General features: G+C 40.6%; 2 protein-coding genes across 2 annotated transcripts; one reads left to right on the top strand and one right to left on the bottom strand.

Annotated features, from left to right (window-relative positions):
• Positions 1-91: 91 nt before the first annotated feature.
• On the bottom strand, positions 92-1,848 carry SMIM27 (small integral membrane protein 27). The gene is made up of 2 exons (XM_060014884.1): positions 924-1,848; positions 92-613 (listed from the first exon to the last, which is right to left on the bottom strand). The coding sequence occupies exons 1-2, from the start codon at positions 966-968 to the stop codon at positions 509-511; spliced, it is 150 nt and encodes a 49-aa protein (XP_059870867.1). The 5' UTR covers positions 969-1,848; the 3' UTR covers positions 92-508.
• TOPORS (TOP1 binding arginine/serine rich protein, E3 ubiquitin ligase) lies at positions 635-12,193 on the top strand. The gene is made up of 3 exons (XM_060014871.1): positions 635-969; positions 2,460-2,654; positions 7,874-12,193. The coding sequence occupies exons 1-3, from the start codon at positions 967-969 to the stop codon at positions 10,808-10,810; spliced, it is 3,135 nt and encodes a 1,044-aa protein (XP_059870854.1). The 5' UTR covers positions 635-966; the 3' UTR covers positions 10,811-12,193.
• The last annotated feature ends 11,772 nt before the right edge of the window (positions 12,194-23,965 follow it).

Raw genomic sequence — 23,965 nt, 5'->3', positions numbered from 1 at the left:
ACTCTATGACTTATCTAACAATAAGTAAAAACTGGACATGCTAAAAAAATGGTATGGGCAATCACCTACTTTTTCTGGCCATTTTTAATTTGGAAAACAGCATGTAGAAAATTATTTAGTCACATGATAGTTTTTTCTTAAACAGTACTTAATCTACTGTGATGTGAAGGTATACAATGTAATGAAATGTTGCAATAAACAAATAAAAGAACAGAAGTTCCACACACTTATAAAGCCTTTCTGAAGCATTTCAAAAGAAGTATTTTAGAAACTTTAGATTAAAAGGCCTAGATGTAGGTTGCTTTGTTATGTGGGAACATAAAAGACAAATCTCTAAGTATATGAAAAAGTAGCATATTAGTGGTTATTATAAAGGACGGTATACAAATATGAATTTCGAAGCATTTTATTAAAGATTTTACTTTAAATCGAGACACGTGTCAGATAAGCATGAGGTAAAGAATTGTATATGCATAGAATCAAATCCAGAGGAATTACAAATTTTCATTTATCCCGAAGATTTTGGGTATTTCTTCCTTAGCTGTCGTCGTGCAGCTACAGTTGATGCATAGATGACGTATCCCCAGGAGAGCAATACGACCGCGAGGAGCAACTAAGAAATGCAAGAGGAGGAGTAAAAGCAAAAACACGTGAGCGGCACTTCCTCCTCCCCCCCATCAAGTTGGTGGGAATTTTAGTGACAAACTCGTATAAATGTGGTTCCGGAAGCGAGTACACCAAGCCGCTCTTACGTAAGAAGCGGAAGAGCGTGTCCTCCCGGAAGAGGCGGAGTCGAGGTGAGGGAGTGAAAGGCTTAATTCAGCAATGGATTTTGGAGTTTCTGGGCGCTGAAAAAATAGCGGGCTTTCGCCCGCGGGCCTCAGGAGTCGACTCCGTGGAGCCCCTCCAGCCCCGGGACCTACCGCTGAATAAATCCGGTCCAGGGTGCGGCGACTCACTGGCTTCATGGTAAGGAGACGGCGGCGGTCCGCGGGCACGGGCGGAAGCCGCAGGCCCTAGAGTAACCTCCGGGGCGGTGGCTGCCGGGCGGTGGCGGCCATCTTTCAGCCGGGCGCGAGTGCCCGCCCACTCGCCTTCCGGTGCGTTTCCCCTCGGCTGGGCCGGCCTCTTCCGCCCGGAGCTGTGGGCGGTGTCACGTGACCCTGGGCCAAGCCCGCCTTTCGGGAAGGAGGTGAGAGAAACGAGAAAGTATGTTGGAAGTGTTTTTTGCCACTTAGAAGGATAGGCTTGACTCGTCAGCCGGTCTTCCTTCAGTTCCAGAGCAGTATTAATACGAGATAAGGTACCGTCGTGTGCATTTAAAAGTTTATTTGGAAAAATCCGCGTTTTAAATGCTACGCCGACGTCTCGTGCTCAAAGAATTAATGTTTCCTCCCGGATCTGTTCCCACAATGTAGGTAGTTCGTGTATTCATCTTTGATGTAAACAAGAATACCACCCGCTTTTATATAACTGACGAATCGTTGTGGGAATCCCTGTTAATTGAGCTTTTCTTCAAGAAACAAGTCTTTGAGAACGCAATGGCTTGTTGATGTCAGTGATACTCTGAAGAAGAAATAACGTGGCATGAATTACTCGGCAGAATGTAGCTGCCAATCAACAAGTATTTATTGAACGTTTGTATGCTTAGGACGGTAGCACGATCAAATATTAAACCGAAGGACAGAGTTTGGCACGCGGAGCCAAGTTCAGCCCTGGAATATTCGGGATACTCACATTTGAGGCGAAGAATGGGGCAGAGGGCCGCTTTAAGCACCAGACGTTATGTCTCTATAATCTCAGCTGTCGCCTAAACAGAGTTTTAATGCAGATTTCGGAGAGTGGGGAAGGGTAAAAACGTTATCTGTTTTGGGAAGATTTCAAGGCCCTATTCTCTTAGGTTGAATCCCTGTTTATCCCTGTACTGGAGTTGATCTGTCTCTGAAAACTGTAGGCCTCTGATTTGGGTATTCCATTCGAATCCCGGTGTTGTTTCCTAACTCTGCAGCCGGAGGTAGTCCCTTAACCTCCGGGTAACTCAGTTCCTTTATCTATACACCAGATACAGCTTTAGAAACTTCTCACAGAGTTTGGTGAGGTTTAAATGAGACCAAGCTAGTTATCGTGTCTTCCGGGTAAATTAGAAGCGAACTTTAAACTAGTGCCCCTGTAATCCCCAGAGATTAGTAGCAACCAGAGTGACGGTAAAATAGCGATTTCTGCCTCGGTGGGTCAGGCCTCTCTCATTCCAGGAGCGGAGGGGGTTGGGGGAAGGGCCGGGCTCGGGCCGAGCGCGCTAAGCCCCGCCTTCGGTGCCGGCGTCCTCTACCGCGCATGCGTTACGCAGGCGGGTGCTGTGTTTTGACTTGCTGGGGGTCGCGGAGTGGGTTTCGCTTTCTGCCACCGCTTTCTGCCACCACCCCCAAGCAACCATTGGTGATGAGCTCTTTACGTCGCAGGGGTCGCAGCAGCCGCCGGGGTCTCCGCTCTCTCGCGAGGAGGGTGAAGCGCCCCTGCCTACTCCCGCTCCTGAGGGCCGGCGGAGAAGTCGCCGGGTTCGCCTTCGCGGGTCTTGCCGTCACCGACCCAGCTTTCTGGGCCGTCGGGAGCTTGCCACGAGCTCCCCAGCCGGGCCTGCGCCGGTATCCTCCGAGGTGAGTGAGATCGGGAACAATGGGGCGCCGGGGTCGGAAGGGCTGGGCGATCTGGAGCTCCCGCCTGCAGCTAGGCCCAGGGTCGAGGGAGCTGCGGTCCGGGCCTGAGGCGCAGTGGCTGCCCGGCAGGCCGGCGTCCCGGCGGCTCCCGCCGCGCACCTGTGGATCCGTGCCGGTGGGCGGGGGAGGGCTGCTTTCGGAGAAGCACTCCCGAGGGCGCCAGCCCAGCCGTGTACTGGAAGGAGATTGGTCTCCGGGGGAAAAAGCCGACACAAAACACAAAACGTTAGAGTCTGAGTCGTGGCATCGCCGCTGTCAGAGATGTGACCTTGGGCGGGCCCCTAACCTCTCTGAGTATGTCTGTAAAACGGGAGTAACGGTATTTTAGTTCGTTGCGATTATGTAAGGTACGCGGTTCTTATCTTAGATCCTGGCAGGTGGCAGTTCTCAACCAAAGGAAGTGACTGTCGCCGTGACTGTTAGAGTTTGTGCACTGTTTACACCCCGTGAGCCTGTGACTTCTTCATCCATCAAGTCAGCGCCGCTTTCCTCACGGGCTGCTGATTGGTAGACTGGAAGGGGGCAGTACTGAGATGAGGCAAATAGTGATTTGAGAGGAAAAGTGAATAGAATTTTTGGTAGGTAATTTTAAAGATTGTTTAAGATAAATTCAGAAAGAGTTACCGAAGATTTAAGTTAGTAGCTGTGAGGGTTGGGCTTTTTAGCTTGTTTTTAGTCAATGACTTTGAAAGCTACAGAGTCAGCCAAAGCAGTCATGCTTATCTGGAATGAGTGGCTTTAGAGGGGAATGGTTCCCAAGCAATTCTTTTTATTGCTGAAACTGGAATTAAAATCGTAGGGTCTGGTCAGTATTTAAGTTTTCTAGGGTCTGGTTAGTAGATACTATAACTTCTGTTTGATTTCTTGGAATTGGTGATTAGATTGCAGTTCAGAGACATACATGATTTCTTTAAGGTCACAAAAGATTGGGCCCAAATTGTTTTTAATATTTGGTATATTTCTAGTTCATCCACTTGTGAACCCTTTTTAGCCACTTTGCTTGGATATATTAAGTACAATATTGATATTAATATGAAAATTATTTAGTTGTTATAGACTGTCATCTTTCTGGGCATTTTATAATCAGTTATGGATGATGGAAATGATCAAAATTAACTTTATTTTCACATAACATAGGAAAACAATATTAAGTTCTTACAGCCCACCAAGCGCTTTGCTACGGGTTTATGTGGAATATATCCCTTCACACAGGCACCTTTTCAGGTGGGTACTGTTACTCAGCCTGTTTTAGAATTGAGAAAATGTAAGATTTTGTGAAATAAAATAACTTCCTCAAGATCACGCCATTAGTAAGTGGTTTTGATTCTCAGCCCTGGCTCTACATTAGAATTAACATCACTCCGTCTGTGTAATCAGCCAGTGATTAAATTGTATATACAGTGATAATTTAAGGAATGCCGTAGAAGATGACTTTTATAGGAAGTCTGGTTTTATTAAATATTTAATTCTGCAGAGCATTCCTACTTTGTACCCCTGTGCAGTTTTTTAAATGTCCGGTTTGTGGTCTAATTTAGATTCTAGCCTCCCGACTCTTTATCACCCTCCACCTGTCCACCCCGACCCCCATCCCTTTTCCCTAGATAGGTATGCTCGTTGATTATCTGAAATTTCCCCCAACATGTGATATGGAGGGTTCTTACCCCTGTTAAAGCCAACACATTTGAAGATTTGGGGAAGGGAAGGTTTTGCTTAATCAATTTATTCTAAAGATGGTAAACTTTATTTAGAATTTGGGAGGCAGTTAAGGAAAGGGGTTCAGAAGAACTGATTAACTTATCCCCTATGGGGAAATTAATTTGAAGTCCTAATTCCTAGAGTGCTGGGATAGAGAAACTTTTTTTTTTTTTAATTGCGGTACCGGGCCTCTCACTGTTGTGGCCTCTCCCGTTGCGGAGCACAGGCTCCGGACGCGGACGCGCAGGCTCAGCAGCCATGGCTCACGGGCCTAGCCGCTCCACGGCATGTGGGATCTTCCCGGACCGGGGCACGAATCCGTGTCCCCTGCATCGGCAGGCGGACTCTCAACCACTGCGCCACCAGGGAAGCCCGGGATAGAGAAACTTTTACCACAGACTTCTTCTAGAACCTGAAGCACTAAATCTATCATCAGGTCCACCTTTACTACCTGACCCGGAACTCTCCCGCAGACCTCAAATCTTAAATCTGTCTGCTAGCCATCCCTGTTCTATGCCTTAATTTGTATTTTTGAAACAGTTTTGTTGAGATATAATTTATATTTCATCCATAAAGTTCACTTCTTTAAAATATAAAATACAGTGGTGTTTAGTGTATTTATGGAGTATATTTGTGCAACTCTAATTGAACATTTTCATCATCCTAGAAAGAAACCTCATACCCCTGCCCCCTGCAACCACCATTCTGCTTTCTATCCATTTGCCTATTCTGTAAATTTCCTATAAAATAGCATACAACATGTGATCTTTTGTGATTGATATTTTTTCATTTAGCATAATGAAAAAACTCATCCATGTTGTAGCATGTGTCAGTACTTTATTCCTTTTTATTGGCAAATATTCCATTGTATGGAGATTCCATATTCATCAGTTGATGGGTATTTGGGTTATTTCCACTTTTAAGCTCTTAGGACAAACACTGCTATGACTCTTCACTTACAAGTTTTTGTGTGGGCATGTTTTTGTTTCTCTTGCATGGATAGGTGTGGAGTTGCTGGGTCATGTGGTAATTCTACTTCATTTGAATTAGCAAATATTTTAATTTTAGTATTTAGTGATGATTTTGAAAGAGTAAATCCTTTATATGATGATTTATATTCATTGCTATTATTTGGTGTTTCCGATGAATACCATTCTTTGTACCGAAAGATATTCCTGTATAGAAATACAAAACAGGACTAATAATTTGTTCTTTTTTACCTACTATGGATGATGTTACTCATCATTCTTTAGACTGCTGCTGTCAATTTGGTTAACAGACTTATAAAACTAGGGAAGGGAGGACTAAAATTATAATTAGTTGAGATTTTGTTTTATTTGAACTTCAAGTTATTACCAAATAATTTTTTTTAATGAATGCATTCTGGGTTGTAATTTTTATGTGAACTGGAAATGTTTAGTAAACACTAAAATCCTGTATTCCAAAGAAACAAATTAAGATAAAATGTATTAACTTGAATTTCACCAGTCTTTTTTAAATTCTAGTTATCCCTTTTTTATATAGAAGAGCAAACTAAAGTCCAGAGTTAATGTGGATTTCTCCAGTTGATGGAGTTAGTTTTAGGTGAAACCTGGTCTTCAATCCAGATCTGATAATCTCTCCAGTGCCCTGTTCACTCTTCACTCCTTCCCCTAATGCACATGCACAGTCTCTTATCCTAATGGTTTTTATTATAAAGATTTTTTTTCTCCTGAGTAGGAGAATTTAAAAATATTAGAAGTAGGGGGAAATGCTGAGAAATTTATGTAATATTAAGGTTCCAGACTTTAAATATATTAGCAAAAATGCAATTAGTATTAATATATTTATAATTCTCTTCTATTTAAGAACAAAGGTAATTTTTCATTTCCACTCTAGAAACAGAGGACTGGAAGTATTTGGAACCCCCTGAAGAAACTTGTTCAGCGTTAATTGATTTCCTATTAAGTTATAGCTCTGAGAAAGCTAAGATGCCCTAGATGAGCAAGTTTAATTTGAAGTCTATGGTGAAGTACTTACATTTTACAATAATATTGATAGGTTTTTATCGCGGGCTTTATTTGTTTTTGTTAGACCTAGGTATGGCCAGTGAGTTTCTTGTTTAGAAAATTGCAATTCTATTATTTGACTAGATAGCAGTTGACTCATGACGGGACTTTCTGTGATGGTGGAGAAAGATCAGTAATAGGCCCAGGAAAACATAAAGGAAGAAACTAATATATAACATCTATAAAATGATTAGTATAGAAAGCATCTAAAGAGGGATTTCTAAGATAACAAGGCCAAAATGTAATGCAACTAGATTTCAGCTCTGGAAAATTCATTTTGTAAGTTATGGGTCTATATAAACTGACAAATTTAAAGCAAACAGAACTAATCTTTAAGATTCTAGTGATCCTTGTGAGAAAAGGTAAGGAAGGAGGCTGAAAACATGATTTCAAGGTACTTAGTGACTGACTGGATTAAAAGGCAAAGAAAAGCTTCTTAGGGATGCTGAAAGGAGTCCATGATGAACTGAATATAATAGTGTAGTAAGAATAGTGTAGTATATCAGTAGTGTAGTAATAATAACAGCAACTAACATTTACTCAGCAGTTGCTATAAGCCAGGCACTGCCCATGAGTGCTTTTATATTTTGTTATTTCATTTAATCTTCACTAACAGATCCTTTTTTCTGTGTGAAAGAATCTTCCACTAAAAACCACAGAATTGGTTCAAATAGGTGAACTTTCTGGTATGCAAATTTTCTCCCTAAAGCTATTTTTAAAGATACATGTATAATACTACAAACAAAACAATTGAGTAGTCCGTAGTGTTTGGGGCATATGTATGCAAGATATAAAACCATGTGTAGAAATAACTCCAACTGAGAATTATGATATTTTTGGTTTTTGTTTTCTAGAGAAGGATGGCAGGGGCGGCGGGGAAGCACATAAACGGACATTTAAAAAAATCTGGAAAAACCATGAGAAAATGTTAGCTGCTAACTCTGAGTGGAGGATACATGGGTACTTGCTATATTTTCTTTTGTACTTTTTTGTATATATCAAATTATTTTTTAAAAAAGAATAATAGGATATTATATAATATTTGAGAGCTTACTGTGGACCAGGCACTTTTTCTAAGGGCTTTTTTTTTTTTTTTTTAAACGTCTTCACAAATCTTGTGAGGCAGGTTCAAGTATCAGTGAGCTACAGATGAAATTGAAGCATAAGGACGGTAACTAGTAACTAATCCATAGTCACACTGGTAATGTGGCAGCAGGATTCAAACCCAGGAAATCTGACTTTAGAGCTTGTGCTTTAAGTACTGTATTACTATGCTACACTGCCCTTTTATGTTACAAAGACAATAAACTACTTAACTATTTTTACCAAAGTATGTTTCACAGTCATTTGCATTTTTTTCAGATTTAGTCATTTCTTTTTTATCAGGTTACTGATGTATTTTTTTCCCTTTTACAGATAATGGCATCAGCCGCTAAGGAATTTAAAATGGACAACTTTTCACCTAAAGCTGGCACTAGCAAATTGCAACAGACAGTACCAGCTGATGCATCTCCTGATTCTAAGTGTCCTATATGCTTGGATAGATTTGATAATGTGTCTTACTTAGATCGCTGTTTACATAAGTTCTGTTTTCGCTGTGTACAGGAGTGGTCAAAAAACAAAGCTGAATGTCCACTATGTAAACAGCCCTTTGATTCTATTTTCCATTCTGTGAGGGCAGAAGACGACTTCAAGGAGTATGTCCTAAGGCCTTCATACAATGGTTCTTTTGCTACCCCTGATGTTCGACGATTCCGCTATCGTACAACTATGACAAGGGAACGAAGTGCTTCTATTTATTCACCTAATAGTACCATGAATAGAAGAACAACAACTCCACCAGATAGTGGAGTAATATTTGAAGGGTTAGGCATTTCAGCAAGACCTAGAGATGGTGAAATTCCTCCGTTTATGAGACAGATTGCAATACGGAGGCCAGCTACTGCAGATGAAAGATCTTTGCGGAAAATTCAAGAACAGGATATTATTAATTTTAGGCGAACTCTCTATCGTGCTGGTGCTCGAGTTAGAAATATTGAAGATGGTGGCCGCTATAGGGATATTTCAGCTGAATTTTTCCGTAGAAATCCGGCTTGCCTTCACAGATTAGTCCCTTGGTTAAAACGTGAACTCACAGTTCTGTTTGGAGCTCATGGATCATTAGTGAATATTGTCCAGCATATCATCATGAGTAATGTTACTCGCTATGACTTGGAGAGTCAGGCATTTGTGTCTGATTTAAGGCCATTTTTACTTAATCGGACTGAGCATTTTATACACGAATTTATCAGTTTTGCCCGATCTCCATTTAACATGGCAGCCTTTGACCAGCACGCAAATTATGATTGTCCTGCTCCTTCATATGAAGAAGGTAGCCATTCTGATTCTTCGGTCATAACAATATCTCCCGATGAAGCAGAGACCCAAGAGCTGGACGTTAATGTAGCTACTGTTAGTCAGGCACCATGGGATGATGAAACTCCAGGGCCATCTTATTCAAGCTCAGAGCAGGTACATGCTGCCATGTCTTCCCTTTTAAATACTTCCGACAGTTCAGATGAAGAACTTGTAACGGGAAGAGCCACATCTCAGATGCAAGCAGTACAAACCAATGATGACATAAATAATGACAGTGATTCTTCTTCAGATAATTGTGTCATTGTTGGGTTTGTTAAACCACTAGCTGAGAGGACCCCAGAACTTGTTGAACTGTCCTCTGATTCTGAGGAGTTAGGTTCCTACGAGAAAATGGAGACCGTGAAGGCGCAAGAACAAGAGCAGTCTTACAGTTCTGGTGATAGTGATGTTAGTAGATGTTCATCTCCACACTCTCTCCTTGGAAAGGATGAACAAATAAATAAAGGTCATTGTGATTCTGGTACAAGAATCAAATCAAAGAAGGAAGAGAAACAGTCTGTATCATTGTCCTCTCCCAGAGACCTGAGCTCATCCATCAGAGGAGACAGAGTATATTCCCCATATACCCGCAGACACAGAAGGAGGGGAAGATCCAGAAGTTCAGATTCATGTTCCCAGAGTAGGAGTGGGCATGATCAGAAGAATCATAGGAAGCATCATGGGAAGAAAAGAATGAAAAGCAGACGATCCAGAAGCAGGGAGAGTAGCAGACCCAGAGGTAGAAGAGACAAAAAGAGATCAAGAACTAGAGATAGCAGTTGGTCAAGAAGAAGCCAAACTCTATCTCTAAGTAGTGAAAGCACAAGCAGATCAAGATCTCGTAGCAGTGATCGTGGTAAAAGAAGGTCACGGAGCAGAAATCGAGATCGTTACTATTTAAGAAATAATTATGGAAGCAGATACAAGTGGGAGTATACTTACTATAGTAGAAACAAGGACAGGGATGGCTATGAATCATCTTACAGGAGGAGGACTCTGTCCAGAGCTCATTATTCCAGACAATCTTCAAGTCCAGAATTTAGAATTCAGTCTTTTTCTGAAAGAACAAATGCTAGAAAAAAAAATAACCACAGTGAAAGGAAATATTACTACTATGAAAGGCATAGATCAAGGAGCCTATCTAGTACTAGATCAAAGACTGCATCTACAGGGCCTGACCGGGTGAGAAATGAAAAGCCTGGTGGGAAACGAAAATACAAAACACGGCATTTGGAGGGTTCTAACGATGTGGCTCAACCATCTCGGGAATTTGCTTCTAAAGTAAAGGAAGGTCATTACTCAAAATCTTCATCAAAATTGGATGGAAGCTACAAAAATGAGAGTGACAGCTTTTCAGATAGCCGATCATCAGACAGAGAGACAAAGCACAAGAGAAGAAAAAGGACCCGGAGCCTAAGTGTAGAGATAGTTTATGAAGGGAAAGCTACCGATACAACTAGACACCATAAAAAGAAAAAGAAAAAACATAAGAGGAAGCATAAAAAACACCATGGTGATAATTCTTCACGTTCCCCAGTTGTGATTACCATTGACAGTGACAGTGATAAGGATTCTGAAGTAAAGGAGGATACAGAATGTGACCTTAGTGGTCCTCAAGACCCTCTACAAAACGAATTTTTGGTTCCTTCCTTGGGACCATTTGAAACTAAAGATGTAGTTACAATAGAAGATGAATTTGGTGTCCTGGGCAAGGAGTGTGACATTACCACACTTAATAACAACTTGAATAATGCCAACAAAACTGTAGATAATATTTCACCCCAGGCAGCTTCAATTGAACAGACTCTTGATGTAAGAGAAGAGAGCACCTTTGCCTCTGATTTGGAGAGCCAGCCCAGTAATGTCTCTTATCAAACTGAGTCATCAAGGCGATTGCCATCTCCACGGATATCATTAATGTCAGTGTCTCTTGGTAGAGACCATGATATGTCTTAAAACTGCCAAAGCGTCTCATTGAGAATTCTGGTGGTATAAAAAGGAAAAAAAAAAAAGAACAATGTCATCTACTGCAGTCTGTTTAAAGATGACACTTGATGAAAAAACTCTTTTCCCCCTTAAAAATATTTTGTGTAGGGCTTCCCTGGTGGCACAGTGGTTGAGAGTTCGCCTGCCGATGCAGGGGACATGGGTTCGTGTCCTGGTCTGGGAAGATCCCACATGCCGCGGAGTGGCTGGGCCTGTGAGCCATGGCCGCTGAGCCTGCGCGTCCGGAGCCTGTGCTCTGCAACGGGAGAGGCCATAACAGTGAGAGGCCCACGTACCGCAAAAAAAAAAAAAAAAAAAAAAATTTGTGATTTTTTTTTTTTTGTGTGTGTGTTAAAAATTTGTAAAAATCATTATTTGTTCAAAAAATATGTATGTCCCACCCTCAGAGATATGCACTTTTAAGTGAAGAAAATGATATTGCTAGCAGTTTATTTAAAACTTGGGATCCTTTTTAAATAAAAAATATAAATTTTAGAAGTTATTTCATAAAGCCATATGGTATTGACATATTTTTAAAGTAGTCAATGAGTATTTTTGAATTTTTTTTTGAGAGTTATTCTGGAAATGTGTTATAAGCTAGGAGAATCCCTTTGGACAGTCTTTATTTTTCTTCTTAAAAATTTGTATGATTCAAACCATTTCTTCAGGTTAAATTGAGGAATTTTATCTGCACAGTTTATCTTGACATCTGCCAAAAGAAAACTTTAAATATTTCCTTTATATACTTGTTTATCTGGACTGCCAGTAAAGCAAATGTGTATTCAACAAAAGAAAAAATAAAACAGTAACACTTTAAAACAATCCAAAAATTTTCCTTTGCAGTATTGATTGTTTTTTAAATCAAATTATTTTAGTGGAGCTAAACTCTTGTAAATAGTTAAGGATATCCTTGTGTTATAAATACTGAATTTCACAGTTTTAATGTGAACTACATTTAACCTCACAGTTTTAGTGATTATTTTAGTTCTTTAATCTGATTATGAAGAGTATCTTAATTTGCTGTCTTCAGCAAAATGCGGTTATGTAGTATGTAGCTTGCTAAAAACAAAAAATCTCTTGCTTGACTTCTTTTATATTGGTAGTTCTTTTACACAAAGTGGCTGTGTTTGTTTATGTTTTCTTCTGGTTTAGCGATGATAAAAACTGCTGTACCTCTATAGCCTGATGTAGGATTGCCAGTGAACAGCAGAACTTGGATGAGATCTAAATTTAGTCGTCACTTTGCCTTGCTCCCATGTTCATTCATTGTTCAACAGAAATTGGAATGTCTGCTGTGTGTGGCAGGTTTTTAGGGATTCAGTGACAGAACAAAGCAGGTATGCTCCCTTTCCTCATGGGATATATATATATATATATATATATATATATATATATATATATATATATATATATATATATATATATATAAACATTACAAACTATAAGCTCTCTGGAGACAAAGTATAATTTCCTGTAAGAGCATACAGTGGGGGCCTAATCTCAGGTGGAAGTAGTGGTTGAACTGAAATCCAGAGAACAAGTAGATATTAACTAGGAGTAGAGTTGTCAGCAAAGGGGATGTGCAGAGATCCAAAGGCAGAAAGGGAGTCTGGCATATTCTAAGGACTAAAAGAAGCAGGCTTAGCTAAAGGACAGAGAGTGAGGGACCAAGCTTTGTAGGCCCCGCTAAGAGTTTGTGTTTATCCTAAGGGCAGTAGGAAACTGGTTTATAAAGTAATGAGAATCTAAAGTTGACACAATTTTAGTAAGCCCAGATGTTGAGACATTGTGGGATGATTATAGCTGATCAAAGAATATACTTTGAAATTATGAAATGACTGTAGTTTTTCTTAAGTATTAAAAATGTAAGAATGCTGTTGTATTCCACATTATGCTTTTGCATGATATTTTGGTGAATACCCATCTTAATACATGGCACCATCACATCATCCTCTTAGGTGTTCAAGCCAAAAATTTCCAAGTCTTTGATTCTTCGTTCTCCTTCAGCCCTCTCATCCAGTCACTAAATCTTGGTCACTAGATATTTTTCTAATATTTCTAATGTGTCTGTACCATCATCCAGTCTAGGCAGCCGTGATCTCTCACCTGTACTACCATAATGGGTCTGCCTGCATCCACTGTTTACCTCCATCCATTCTTGATGTAGCTTTCAAAAGACCTTTAAAAACATTTTTTTACCCCTTTCATTCTACTTAAAATCCTTCAGTAGCTTCCTGTTATTCTTAGGATATTTATTAAAAGGAAACAAAAGTCCAACATAATATGGATTACAGATCTCTGCTTAATTAGACTCTAGTCCATCTTTAGCTTTTCTCTCACTTCATTTGTGCTCTGGCCACACTAGCCAGCTTCAGGTCTGTGGAGGTGCTGCTCCCTACTAATTCAGAGCCTTCATGCATAGCATTTTTCTTCTGCTGGGAACTGAATTCTCTGGCTAAACTAGGTTAATGTTAAAGTGTGCCCCTCCACTCCATTATTTCCTCTCAATTACTTCCTCTTAACAACCCTGGACTCCTTTAGGGTATGCATCACAAGTTGCAGTTGATTACTAATGTCTTCTCTCTCACCAGTCTGAAAGTTCTTTGGCAACTGTGTGTGTTCTGCTATATCCCTTCTCTATTTTCTTTCACATAGGATATGCTTAAAGCGCTTATTGGGTGGATGTATAGGTGCTAGAGATTTTTTTAAATTGGCTAAGACCTGCTTTCTGCTTTCACAGAGCTATACTTTCTATAAACTTTCAACCTAACTGCATTCGTTTAGCCTATTCATCCAAATTTGTTGTCCATGAGACATTTCATTTTACCTCAGGTTTTCAGTGTTTTTGTGACTTATTTCTGTAAAGGAAATGCAACTAGGCATTTGCACTTGCTCATTCATTGGGCAAGCACTTGCTCAGTCTCATCCTCGGATTCACAACTGGAAAACTTGTTATTATTACTTCCTTGTCTAAATAGTCCAATTTGGCCTTGCCTCTTGGGGGAGGCAACCCAAGGGCTTCCCTAACCCATCTAGTCTGTAGTAACAATAGGTGGTGTGTACAGAGGAGCAGAATTTATGCAAGGTCAGCTGATGTCCTGTACTTACTGGGAATTATTTTTACATCACGGGGAATAATTGCAGTCCCCTCTACCGTAGGCTGTGGACACCTGAGCCAGCTGGTAATGCATCTCTGGACTTGGAAAATTTTTTCAGAAGGTGCTTTGGCGTACTGGAAACCACCAGCACCCCATTGTCCCCACGAATTGGGGCAGGGGATGAGAAATGGAAAGGGGTTCCTCCACACAAACCAGATTTCATCAGGATTCAGAGCATGGATCCATTTCTGTTGTTTGGTTTTTTTTTTAATTTATTCATTTATTTATTTTTGGCCACACCGCGCATCATGTGGGATCTTAGTTCCCCGACACGGATCAGACCCGGGCCAAGACAGTGGAAGCATGGAGCCCTAATCATTGGACCACCAGGGAATTCCTGAGCATGGATCCATTTCTAACATTAACCTCATTAGACCTATGTACTATCGAAATGGTGACATTTTAAATTACTATGATAATGTAGAGACTAGAAATTGTATAGACACGTCTGGTGATTGGTGCTTTTAGGAAAACCCACATGGGCATGTAAATCATAATCATTATGTAACCTACTCTCAAATGGTTCTAGAAGATGCGTATATAGTTGGAGAGGAGTAATGATAAGTTGTGGTACAATTTAAAAATTGGTGAACGAGGGTAAAACATACAGAAATCCTTTGTACTCCTTGTAATTTTCATGTAAGTTTGAAATAGTTTCAAAAGTGCTTCTTTAGGCCTGCAAGGTTGCCTGCATGTGAGAATGTGTCAGTGAGTTATCAGCCTTGTATATCCTGCAAAAGGGAGAAAAAATCACAAAGGCAAACATGTGACTGTTAAAGCCACTTTCTCCGTGAGAAAGAACGGAAGTCACTAGACAATCTACTCTTGATTCCATGCTCAGAAGCAAGCTTGTGAGGGTATAAAACCAAAGAAAGGAGAGTTTGCTTTATTTTTAAAATTTCAGGTGGGAGGGAGAGAAGATTTGGGGGAAGGAGGCCCTAGAATGGGGAGAAGTTGAAAATAAAGGAGAACGGTAAGTGCTGTAGCAAAGGGGATCCAGAAAACGGGTATGTGAATTAATAATGGATATAGAAGCAGAGGCGAGTCTTATTCCAAAGTGGCAGAAGGAAGTAAAAATGCAGAGAGACACTGGTGGGTAGATGATTAAGGTGAGGTAGTTCATTCTCTAAAGCCTCTCTTTTCTCCATGAAGTAGGAAGCAATGCCATCTTCTGAGAAAGATGCATCCCGAGTAGGATTGGGCTTGAGAGGAGTGGAAAAATGTTCCTTGAGGGTCGTGGAGAGAGGCTTAGTTAAGAATTGCTGATGAGTTTTGAGGTCTCACCTGAGATACTGGGATGTTTAAATTTATGGGACCCTGAAATTTGTGATTTTGCCCTGGTAGCATTCAACAATATGGAAATAGAAGCAGAAACTAATGTTGGACATCTAGTATGCATTCAGTATTTCTACAGTGAATGAACAAATGGATGTATGGTTGACGTATCGCTGAATGTAAGTAGTCAAAAAAGGGGCAAGGGAATTGAGGGAGATACTGGTGAGTGTAGTTGAATTGGTGCATTCTGGTGTCTGGGCTGTGTAGGGAAGGAAGTGAAGCTATGAGGTGACCATTATACTTAGAGAACAGTGAGATATCAGGGGATTTATTTTCCAGTGAGGTTCAAGTAGGCATAGTGGGGATAGGAGTAAGAAGACTGAAAAAATATTTTAGAGAGCACCGAATTCTAGCCATGACTGGAAGTAACGAAAACGGGTGGAGGTGAAGGTGATTGGAATTGAGGATAATGATCTATGAGGCAGTCAAGTATTCTCTACTTGGAAGAACACTCTGGATGATGGTGGGAGATACAGGATGAACAAGAAAATGGTAGTTGTGTCACTGGTATTATATCTTGTCCTTTACACTCATGTTCTGCTGCAGCAGCTGACTCATGCACAGAAGAGAACCAAAGCTTGGTAAATGATTAATTCCTCATTTTGAGTTTTCAGTCAATACCTGAATCTCTTAGGTATTGGAAAACAGTAAGTGTTATATGGCCACTTAAAAAAGTCCAGTTGCTTATTACAATATCATGGAAATTAGTAAATTATTTCCTACTTTACTTGCAAGGATATTGGGTGGTAAATACCATTGAATCTGTGCATGAGAAAAGTAAATTCTTTCCTACTTTACTTTGCAAGGATATTGGGGAACGGTAAATACCATTGGATCTGTGCATGAGAAAAGCAAGAGGTAAGGGCAATAGAATTCAACTTAGGCCAAGGCCTGAGTCTAAATTCATCCCAGTAGGAGCCGCAACTGCGATGTTTGCCAGTTAGGTGGTGTGCTTTCTATAGACATGGGGCAAAATTAAAGCATCTAGTATTTGCCTGGTGTAGGCTGGCTTCTGTTTCTCTGAAAGATCATCTGCACTTCATATAGGTGAACAGTTCTCTCCTAGGCAAGAGGCTATCTCTTTGCTTTTCTATCTGTAAAATTCATTTATTCATCAGATGCTGTGTACCTGTGGACCAAGATTATGCTAAATGCTAGGGTTATAAGGATGAATAGGAGGGCACCAACAAGAATTTTAAAGAAGGTGGGGATGGAACAATTAGTCTTGCTCTTAAGAAACAAGTAGAGATAATGTAGAAGGTTTGGAGTGGGGAAAGGCTCAGTAAAAAACTGTTTGAGAAGCCCTTTGCAGTAGTTCAAACCAGAAATCAAAAGGGCCTGTGGAACAGTGAAAATAGGGATCCAGGAGATGCTAGATTGAGTAGATTTCTGGGGGAGATGAGATGAGATTTGGGCACCATTTTGATGAGAATGGGCTGTGAGAGGCACATGGTGACAATATTCAAGGTAGGAAATACAGAAATAGGGACAGTTGGGGGAGGAAAAAGAGTTCAGTTTGAGACTGTTTGAGTTGCCTAGAGCTGTGCTGTCCAGTATAGTAGCCACTGGCCACATGTGGGTATTGACCCCTTGAAATATGGCTAGTGAAACTGAGGAACTTTGGAATTTTATTTACGTTTAGTAGCCACATGAAGCTTGTGGCTACCACATTGGCCAGTACAGGTAGAAAGCATTTCTATCACCTCAGAAAATTCTTTGTACAGCATGGAATAGAGCATACCATGCAGATGAAGATTTCTAGTGGGTAGCTGGAAATAGGAGTGTGCATCTTGGAGAAAAAATTGGGGCTAGAGAGATGATTTAAGAGTCACTGGGAATAGAGTAGTAATGAAGCGGTGGGAATGGATGAGATCTCCCAGAGAGGGGAGGTAGAGCAAGAAGAGAAGCAGACATAGGTGAGAATTCTAGGGAACACAACCTTAAGGAGGCTGATGAAGACATGCTTTCAAAAGAGACTGAAAAGTGTTTCTTCTAGTGCCATGTACTTTTTTTTTTGGCCTCCAATTTTGTCTTGTATCTCCTGTGCTAAATGCGGTGTCCTGCGCACAGTAGGGCGTAAGCAGATTTTCCAAGAACTTACTCAAGTTCTTGAGAGTACCTCACTGTTAGCTTCATGTGATCATTGTATCAGGAAACGTTGCTCTGGGTAGAGCAGGTGAGGCCGCCTCCGAGGATATCTAATATGGTCTAGACAGAGTACAGCACTAGGAATGACAGTCTTTTGACCTTACTCAATCACCCTCTTTCGTTAGCACTTTTCCTTCATGCCCAGCTATGATTTTCTGGATTAGGTTTAAATCACTTCCTTGCAATACCTTCCAACTCTCTTGCCTTTCTGTCCTCATTCACCTAGTTTAGGGGTTGGCAACCTTTTCCTATAAAGGGCCAAATAGTAAGTATTTTCAACTTTTATGGGCCATATGCAATCTGTTGTATATAGTCTGTTTTTTTCTATAACACTTCAAAAATGTTAAAGCATTTTTTAGCTTGCAGCCTGTAAAAAACAAGCCACATACTAGATTTCCCTGCAAGCAATAGTTTGCTAACCCATTACCTAGCAAGACCTCTATCTGGATGAACCCAGCTCTTGTCCCTACATGCGTCCTGCGAAGTGTTCCTGAAGGAATCAGTAACTGTATAGATTGGTATCACCGTGAAAACACAATCACCAGCCTCAGCTTCATACATACATTACAAGTTTATTATTCTTCCCCATTGACATAATGAATATTTCACACCTTTTCCTCCTCAAATCTCCCATTTCTCTCTACCACACAACTTTCCATATTGGCTGGGCAGTTCTGGTCAGTGTCAAGGTCAGGCAAACACAAACTCAGCCTGTTTATCAAAAACAGTACCTCTAGCACATTATTAGGGACACTGCCTGCTTACTTGGTCTCGACTGGCTTTCTCATGTGTTCAGTCAACTGGTGGGCCTGCTGATCTAGGATGGCCTCAGCTGGGATTATGGGGCTTTTTCCATGTGGTCATTTGTCTTCTAGCACATTAGCCTGAGCTTGTTTCTATCGTGGTCACAGGGGTCCAAGAGAGAGCAGAAGTGTGCAAAGTCTTTTGAAACCTGGGCTCAGTATCAACACACTGTCATTCCCTCACTGTGTTGCCTACGGCAGTCATAATTCCAGGCAGATGCAAGGGGAGGGAAAAGAGACTCCACTGTTGATGAGAGGAACTGCAGAGTTACACTGTAAAAGGTGTAAATATTGGGAAAAGTGACTTGTAATTTTCGCTCTCTACCTACCATGACGTTCATCTCTCCACTCAGTGGATGAAGCCCTCTTTCTCTAGGCCTCTGTTCTCAAACTTTCACACGCATCAGAAGCATCTGGAGTTTGTTAAAACATGGATTGCTGGGCGCCACCCCCACAGTTTCTGATTCAGAAGGTATGGGATGCCAAGAATGTGTTTTTCTAACAAGTTTCCAGGTGGTTCTGATGCTGCTACCCTGCAAACCAGTTTGAGAACCACTGATGGAGGCTAATCCTCCCTATGTGCTCTGGATTTCACTTACCGTCGCTTTAATCACAATTTTGATGTCTCAGTTATCCTCCTTCCTCCTTTATCTCTTGTTTTTCAGTGACTTTGCTACTCAGAGTGAGGTCTGTGGACCAGCAACGTCAGCATCACCTGAGAGCTTGGTAGGAATGCAGAGTCTCAGGTCTACTGGATCAGAATCTGCACTTTAACAAGACCTGTGGGTCATTCGTGTGCGCATTAATGTTTGAGAAGCACCGCCTGTGGGTAGTTCTCATCAGCAAGCAAGCGAGCATGTTCTTGATGTCCTCCTCTAAGCTTGCCTCTCTTCCAGTGTCCCTGTTAATAGTTGGCACCACCATTCGTGCAGCGCCTCAGGTTAAACAAATGGGAGCTCTCCTTGACTCCTCTCTCGCATATCCTTCATCCAGTTCAACAGCAAGTTTTGTGGGATTTTAAGGTTACATATCCAGCAACTTCACCACTTCCACTGCTTTGATCCTAGTCCGATATGCCATGTCTCGCACTGGGACTACTGCTATAGCTTCTTACCAGGTCACTGCTTCCCCCTTCCCCCTTGCAGTTTGTTTTCTGTTCTCCCTCTCAAAATCCTGCAGTGGTACCCCAGCATATTTAGGATCAAAACCGTTGTTCTTATCTTGATAAGTCTGTCAGGCTTTACGTGAACGGCCTTGGCCACCTCTGTCTTCCCTCTCCCCAACCCATTCCACCCCACAACCCTGCACACCTTTTCTTTTGCGGACCCAGTTCACTACTGCCTTCCCGCCTTGGTACCGTCTCTATTTTTTGAGTGGAATGCTCTTCACGCAGTTGGCATGCCCTCACTTCGTTTGTGTCTTCCCTGATCAACTCATGTAGTATAAGTAGCCCCCGTTACTCTTTATTCCCTTATTCTGCTTTATTTCTCCTCATTGCCCTTACTGCTACCTGGCATCTACCAATACTTTCTTATCCGACTCCCACACTAGAATGTCATAAGCTCTAAACTTAACTTCTCCATTTTAGGCATGGTGCTACCATTTTCACAGTCATTCAAACCAGATACCTGGGCTGTAGCCTTGATTCTTTATCCTCTTCTTTTCTGCTGCCGTTCACGCAATTCTATCACTAAAATATATCTCTTCTTCTACTCCCACTGCCACTGTCCTTATCTAAGCCCTCATCATCTCCTACTTGAGTCACCTCCCAACCGAACTACTCGTTCTGTGTAGGAGCCAGAGAGTTCTTTCAAAAAATGTGATGAGACTATGTTATTTTTTGCTTAAAACCCTGCAAGGTGTTCCCAGTGCACTTCATTCCTTGTATTTCAAGGTCCCGTTTACCTCTTCATCAGCACTGCCTACCATCTACCCCTTGTTCTTGAAGTTCCAGCTACAAGTGTCTTTCACTTTTTCTTTTTGACCTATTTCTGTTTCTGTCCCCCTGCATGGAATCCCCCGTCCCAGCTTTTTTTGAATAGTTGATTCCTTCTCATTCTTAAAGATTCAGCTGAAATGTGACCTACTCAGAAAAATATTCTCTTACCATTGTATTAAAATAGTTTTTTCCAATGTCCATTATTTTCCATCTCATGACTCTGCTTGCTTTCTTTGTATTACTTCACATTTGGCAATTTCTTAATTGTTTACACTTTTACATCTTTATTGTCTGCTCCCTCCTTCAATCAGACTCCAAGCTTCTGAGGGCGACTGTTTTTCACGTATCTCCAGATACCCAGTTCTTTTCACAATACCTGACATACAGTAGATACTCTGTAAATGCATTGGATGAAGTAATGCCCAGGTGAGGTAGAGAGTCTGCTGAATCCTTTCTTCTCACCATTCTGTGACACTTCCCTTCTTCCCCGACCTTGGTCAGATTTTACGTACAGATCTATCACATGACTGTATCTCTGGGACTTCAGTTCTTTGAGATTCTACACTATAATTGTTGATGTTTAATAAATCCACTGTTATTCAAAGCTCTGTTGTTTCCTACTGGTAGCATAAAAGGAAGCGTGTCTTTTTTTTTTTTTTAAGGAATTTTGGATCTGATTTCTTTTTCTCAGTTAAAAATCTAAACCCAACTAGTGGCAGAATAGCTTGTATAAGTGATAAAAATGGACGAAATATAAAGAACAAATACTTGAAGGCACTGAAAAAAAAATCAAAAGGCAGAAACCAGAGGGAATTAGACTACTGAAAGACAGGAACTGTACTGCATGAGAACTGCATTTGGCTTTTCTTCTAAGGGTTCCCCCCCCCAGTCCACATGGAGGTTTGCAGACAAGCAGAAAATCACAGGCATTGAATTAGAAGATGAACCCTGGGGCTGCCAAAGTGATGATACTGAAGGGGAAAATTCTGAAAGAAAGGAAACACAACGGGGGACTCCTAGAATTTGTATATAACCTTCACTCAAATCCTTAGCTGTCCTTGCAATGTATACAGGCAGGGGAGAATCCAAGGGGCCCAGGTAAGCAATAGCTGGAAGGCTGGAAAAGCTCAACAGATATCTCAGCTGGGAAGGGAAGGCCGAATTTGGAGTCTGAGTCCCACCAACTTGGAAAGGCAGTGGAAACATGTAGGGCTTTTCACTTGAAACCCCTCAGGACCCTGCCTTAGCAGAAAAGACTATACCCCTGAATAAGGGAGTCACCTTTCATTAAAGGCAAAACTTTAACAGATGTGTGAAACCCACCACAATGTGTGAAACAAGGCCTCTGTAATTTCAAAATGAATAGCTGGTAAGTTAGCATGCTAGAACAAAAAGCAACACTCTTCAGAGAAAATAATAGAATCTAGAGTTTCTACAGCATGTCTGTAAATGTCCAGTGTAAAATAAAAAATTATTAGACATGTGAAGGAATCCATAGGCAAGAGAAAAAACAGTTACAAAAACATGCTGTGAGATAATCCACATGATGGAATTAGCAGACAAAGACTTTCAAGACACTATTATAAATATATACATGAACTTAAAGAGAAGATAGCTATAATGAACACAGAGTTTCTCAGCTGAGATATTGAAAGTAGAAAAAGCCAGTAGAACTGTTAGAACTTTTCAAAATAATACTTGAAATGAAAAATTCACTGGAGCCTAAACAACGTATTGGAGGAGCCAGAAGGGAAGTGACATCAGATGGAAAGAAACCAGTATCTACAAGTGGGAATGAATAGCATCAGAAATGGTAAAAAGCACAGGAAAATAGAAAAGACGCTCGTTTTCTTATTTTATTTAAAAGACAACTGACTTTTTACAATAAAGCTTATAACGTTGTATTATGTGGTTTATAATATATAGAAGAGTAAAAGTTAGGACAATAGCACAAATGATGGGCTGGGGTGGATGGAATTACATGGTTGCAAGGATCTTTTACTTTATATTTACTTGATCTTATCATATTGATTATAAGTAGACTGATATAGGGGCTTCCCTGGTGGCGCAGGGGTTAAGAATCCACCTGCCAATGCAGGGGACACAGGTTCGAGCCCTCGTCCGGGAAGATCCCACATGCCATGGAGCAACTAAGCCCGTATGCCACAACTACTGAGCCTGCGCTCTAGAGCCCGCGAGCCACAACTACTGAAACCCACACGCTTAGAGCCTGTGCTCTGCAACAAGAGAAGCCACCGCAATGAGAAGCCCGCGCACCGCAACCAAGAGTAGCCCCCGCTCGCCGCAACTAGAGGAAGCCCGTGCACAGCAACGAAGACGCAACGCAAAAATAAAATAAATTTATTTAAAAAATTTAAAAAAATAAGTAGACTGATATAAATTAAAGATGCATGTTGTAAACAACAGAGCAACCACTATGTGTACACATATATGGGTGGGGGGAGGAAGAGAAAGCTAAAAGAAAGAATTTATAGCTAAGAAAGATAAAAGTAAAATATATATTTGATTAACCCAAAGGAATAGAGCAGAGGAACAAAATCAGATGCAACAAACAGCAAAATTGCAGTTTTAAACCCATATAATAATTAAATGGAAATAATTTAATGCTCCAATTAAAAGGCAGAGATTGTCAGACTGGATAAAAAAGGAACACCTAACTATAAGCTATATACTAGAGGTGCACTTCAAATATGAACAGAGAGGTTGAAAGCAATAGGATGGAAAAAGATATACCATGCAAACAGCATAAGAAAGATGTTACGGGTTTTGTAATAACACATGACGTAGACTTCGATATAACAAGTATCAAAAGGACATTTCATAATGATAAAGACATAATTTATCAGGAAAACAACAATCCTAAATGTGTATGCATCTAATAACAGAGCTACAAAATTTATGAAGGAAAAACTGATAGAACAAAAGGGACACATGGACAAATCAATAATCATAGTTGGAGATTTTAACACCCCCCTCTCACTACTTGATATAACAAGTAGACAAAATTAGTAAGGGTATAGAATACTAGAACCACACTAATAAACCAACCTGACATAATTGAAATTTATCAAACATTATACTCAAGAACTGCAGAATATACATTCTTAAGTGTATCTAGAAGATACTTGATATATCAAGATAGTCATTATATGCTGGGCCATAAGGCAAGTTTCAGTACATTTCAAAAGACTGAAATCTTACAACGTATACTTTTGGATCACAACAGTTTAAAATCAGAAGTCAATAACATCAAGCTGTTTAGGAACTTCCCAATATTTGAAAAATAAACAGCACACTTCTAATTAACTCATAGGTTAAAGAAGAAATCACAAGGATACTAGAAACTATTTCAAATGGAATGACATTGAAAATACAATGTATCAAAACTGATGGGATGTTAGAACTTAGATAAGAAAAGGGAAATTTATAACCTTAAATGCTTATATTAGGAAAGAAAGATGTATAAAATTAGTGATCTAAACTTCTACCTTAACAAGCTAGTAAAAGAAGAGCAAATTAAACCCAAAGGAAGTAGGAGAAAAGAATAATTTTAAAAAGGGCGCTACATCATGACCAGATGGGATTTATCCCAAGAGTTCTAGGTTGGTTTAATATTCAAAAATCAATCAGGGCTTCCCTGGTGGCGCAGTGGTTGAGAGTCCGCCTGCCGATGCAGGGAACACAGGTTCGTGCCCCGGTCTAGGAAGATCCCACATGCTGC

This window comes from Delphinus delphis, chromosome 6 (assembly GCF_949987515.2).
Source record: "Delphinus delphis chromosome 6, mDelDel1.2, whole genome shotgun sequence".
Classification (NCBI taxonomy): Eukaryota; Metazoa; Chordata; class Mammalia; order Artiodactyla; family Delphinidae; genus Delphinus; species Delphinus delphis.
The sequence above is the reverse complement of the archived record's forward strand: the minus strand, read 5'-3'. Positions and strand labels throughout refer to the sequence as shown.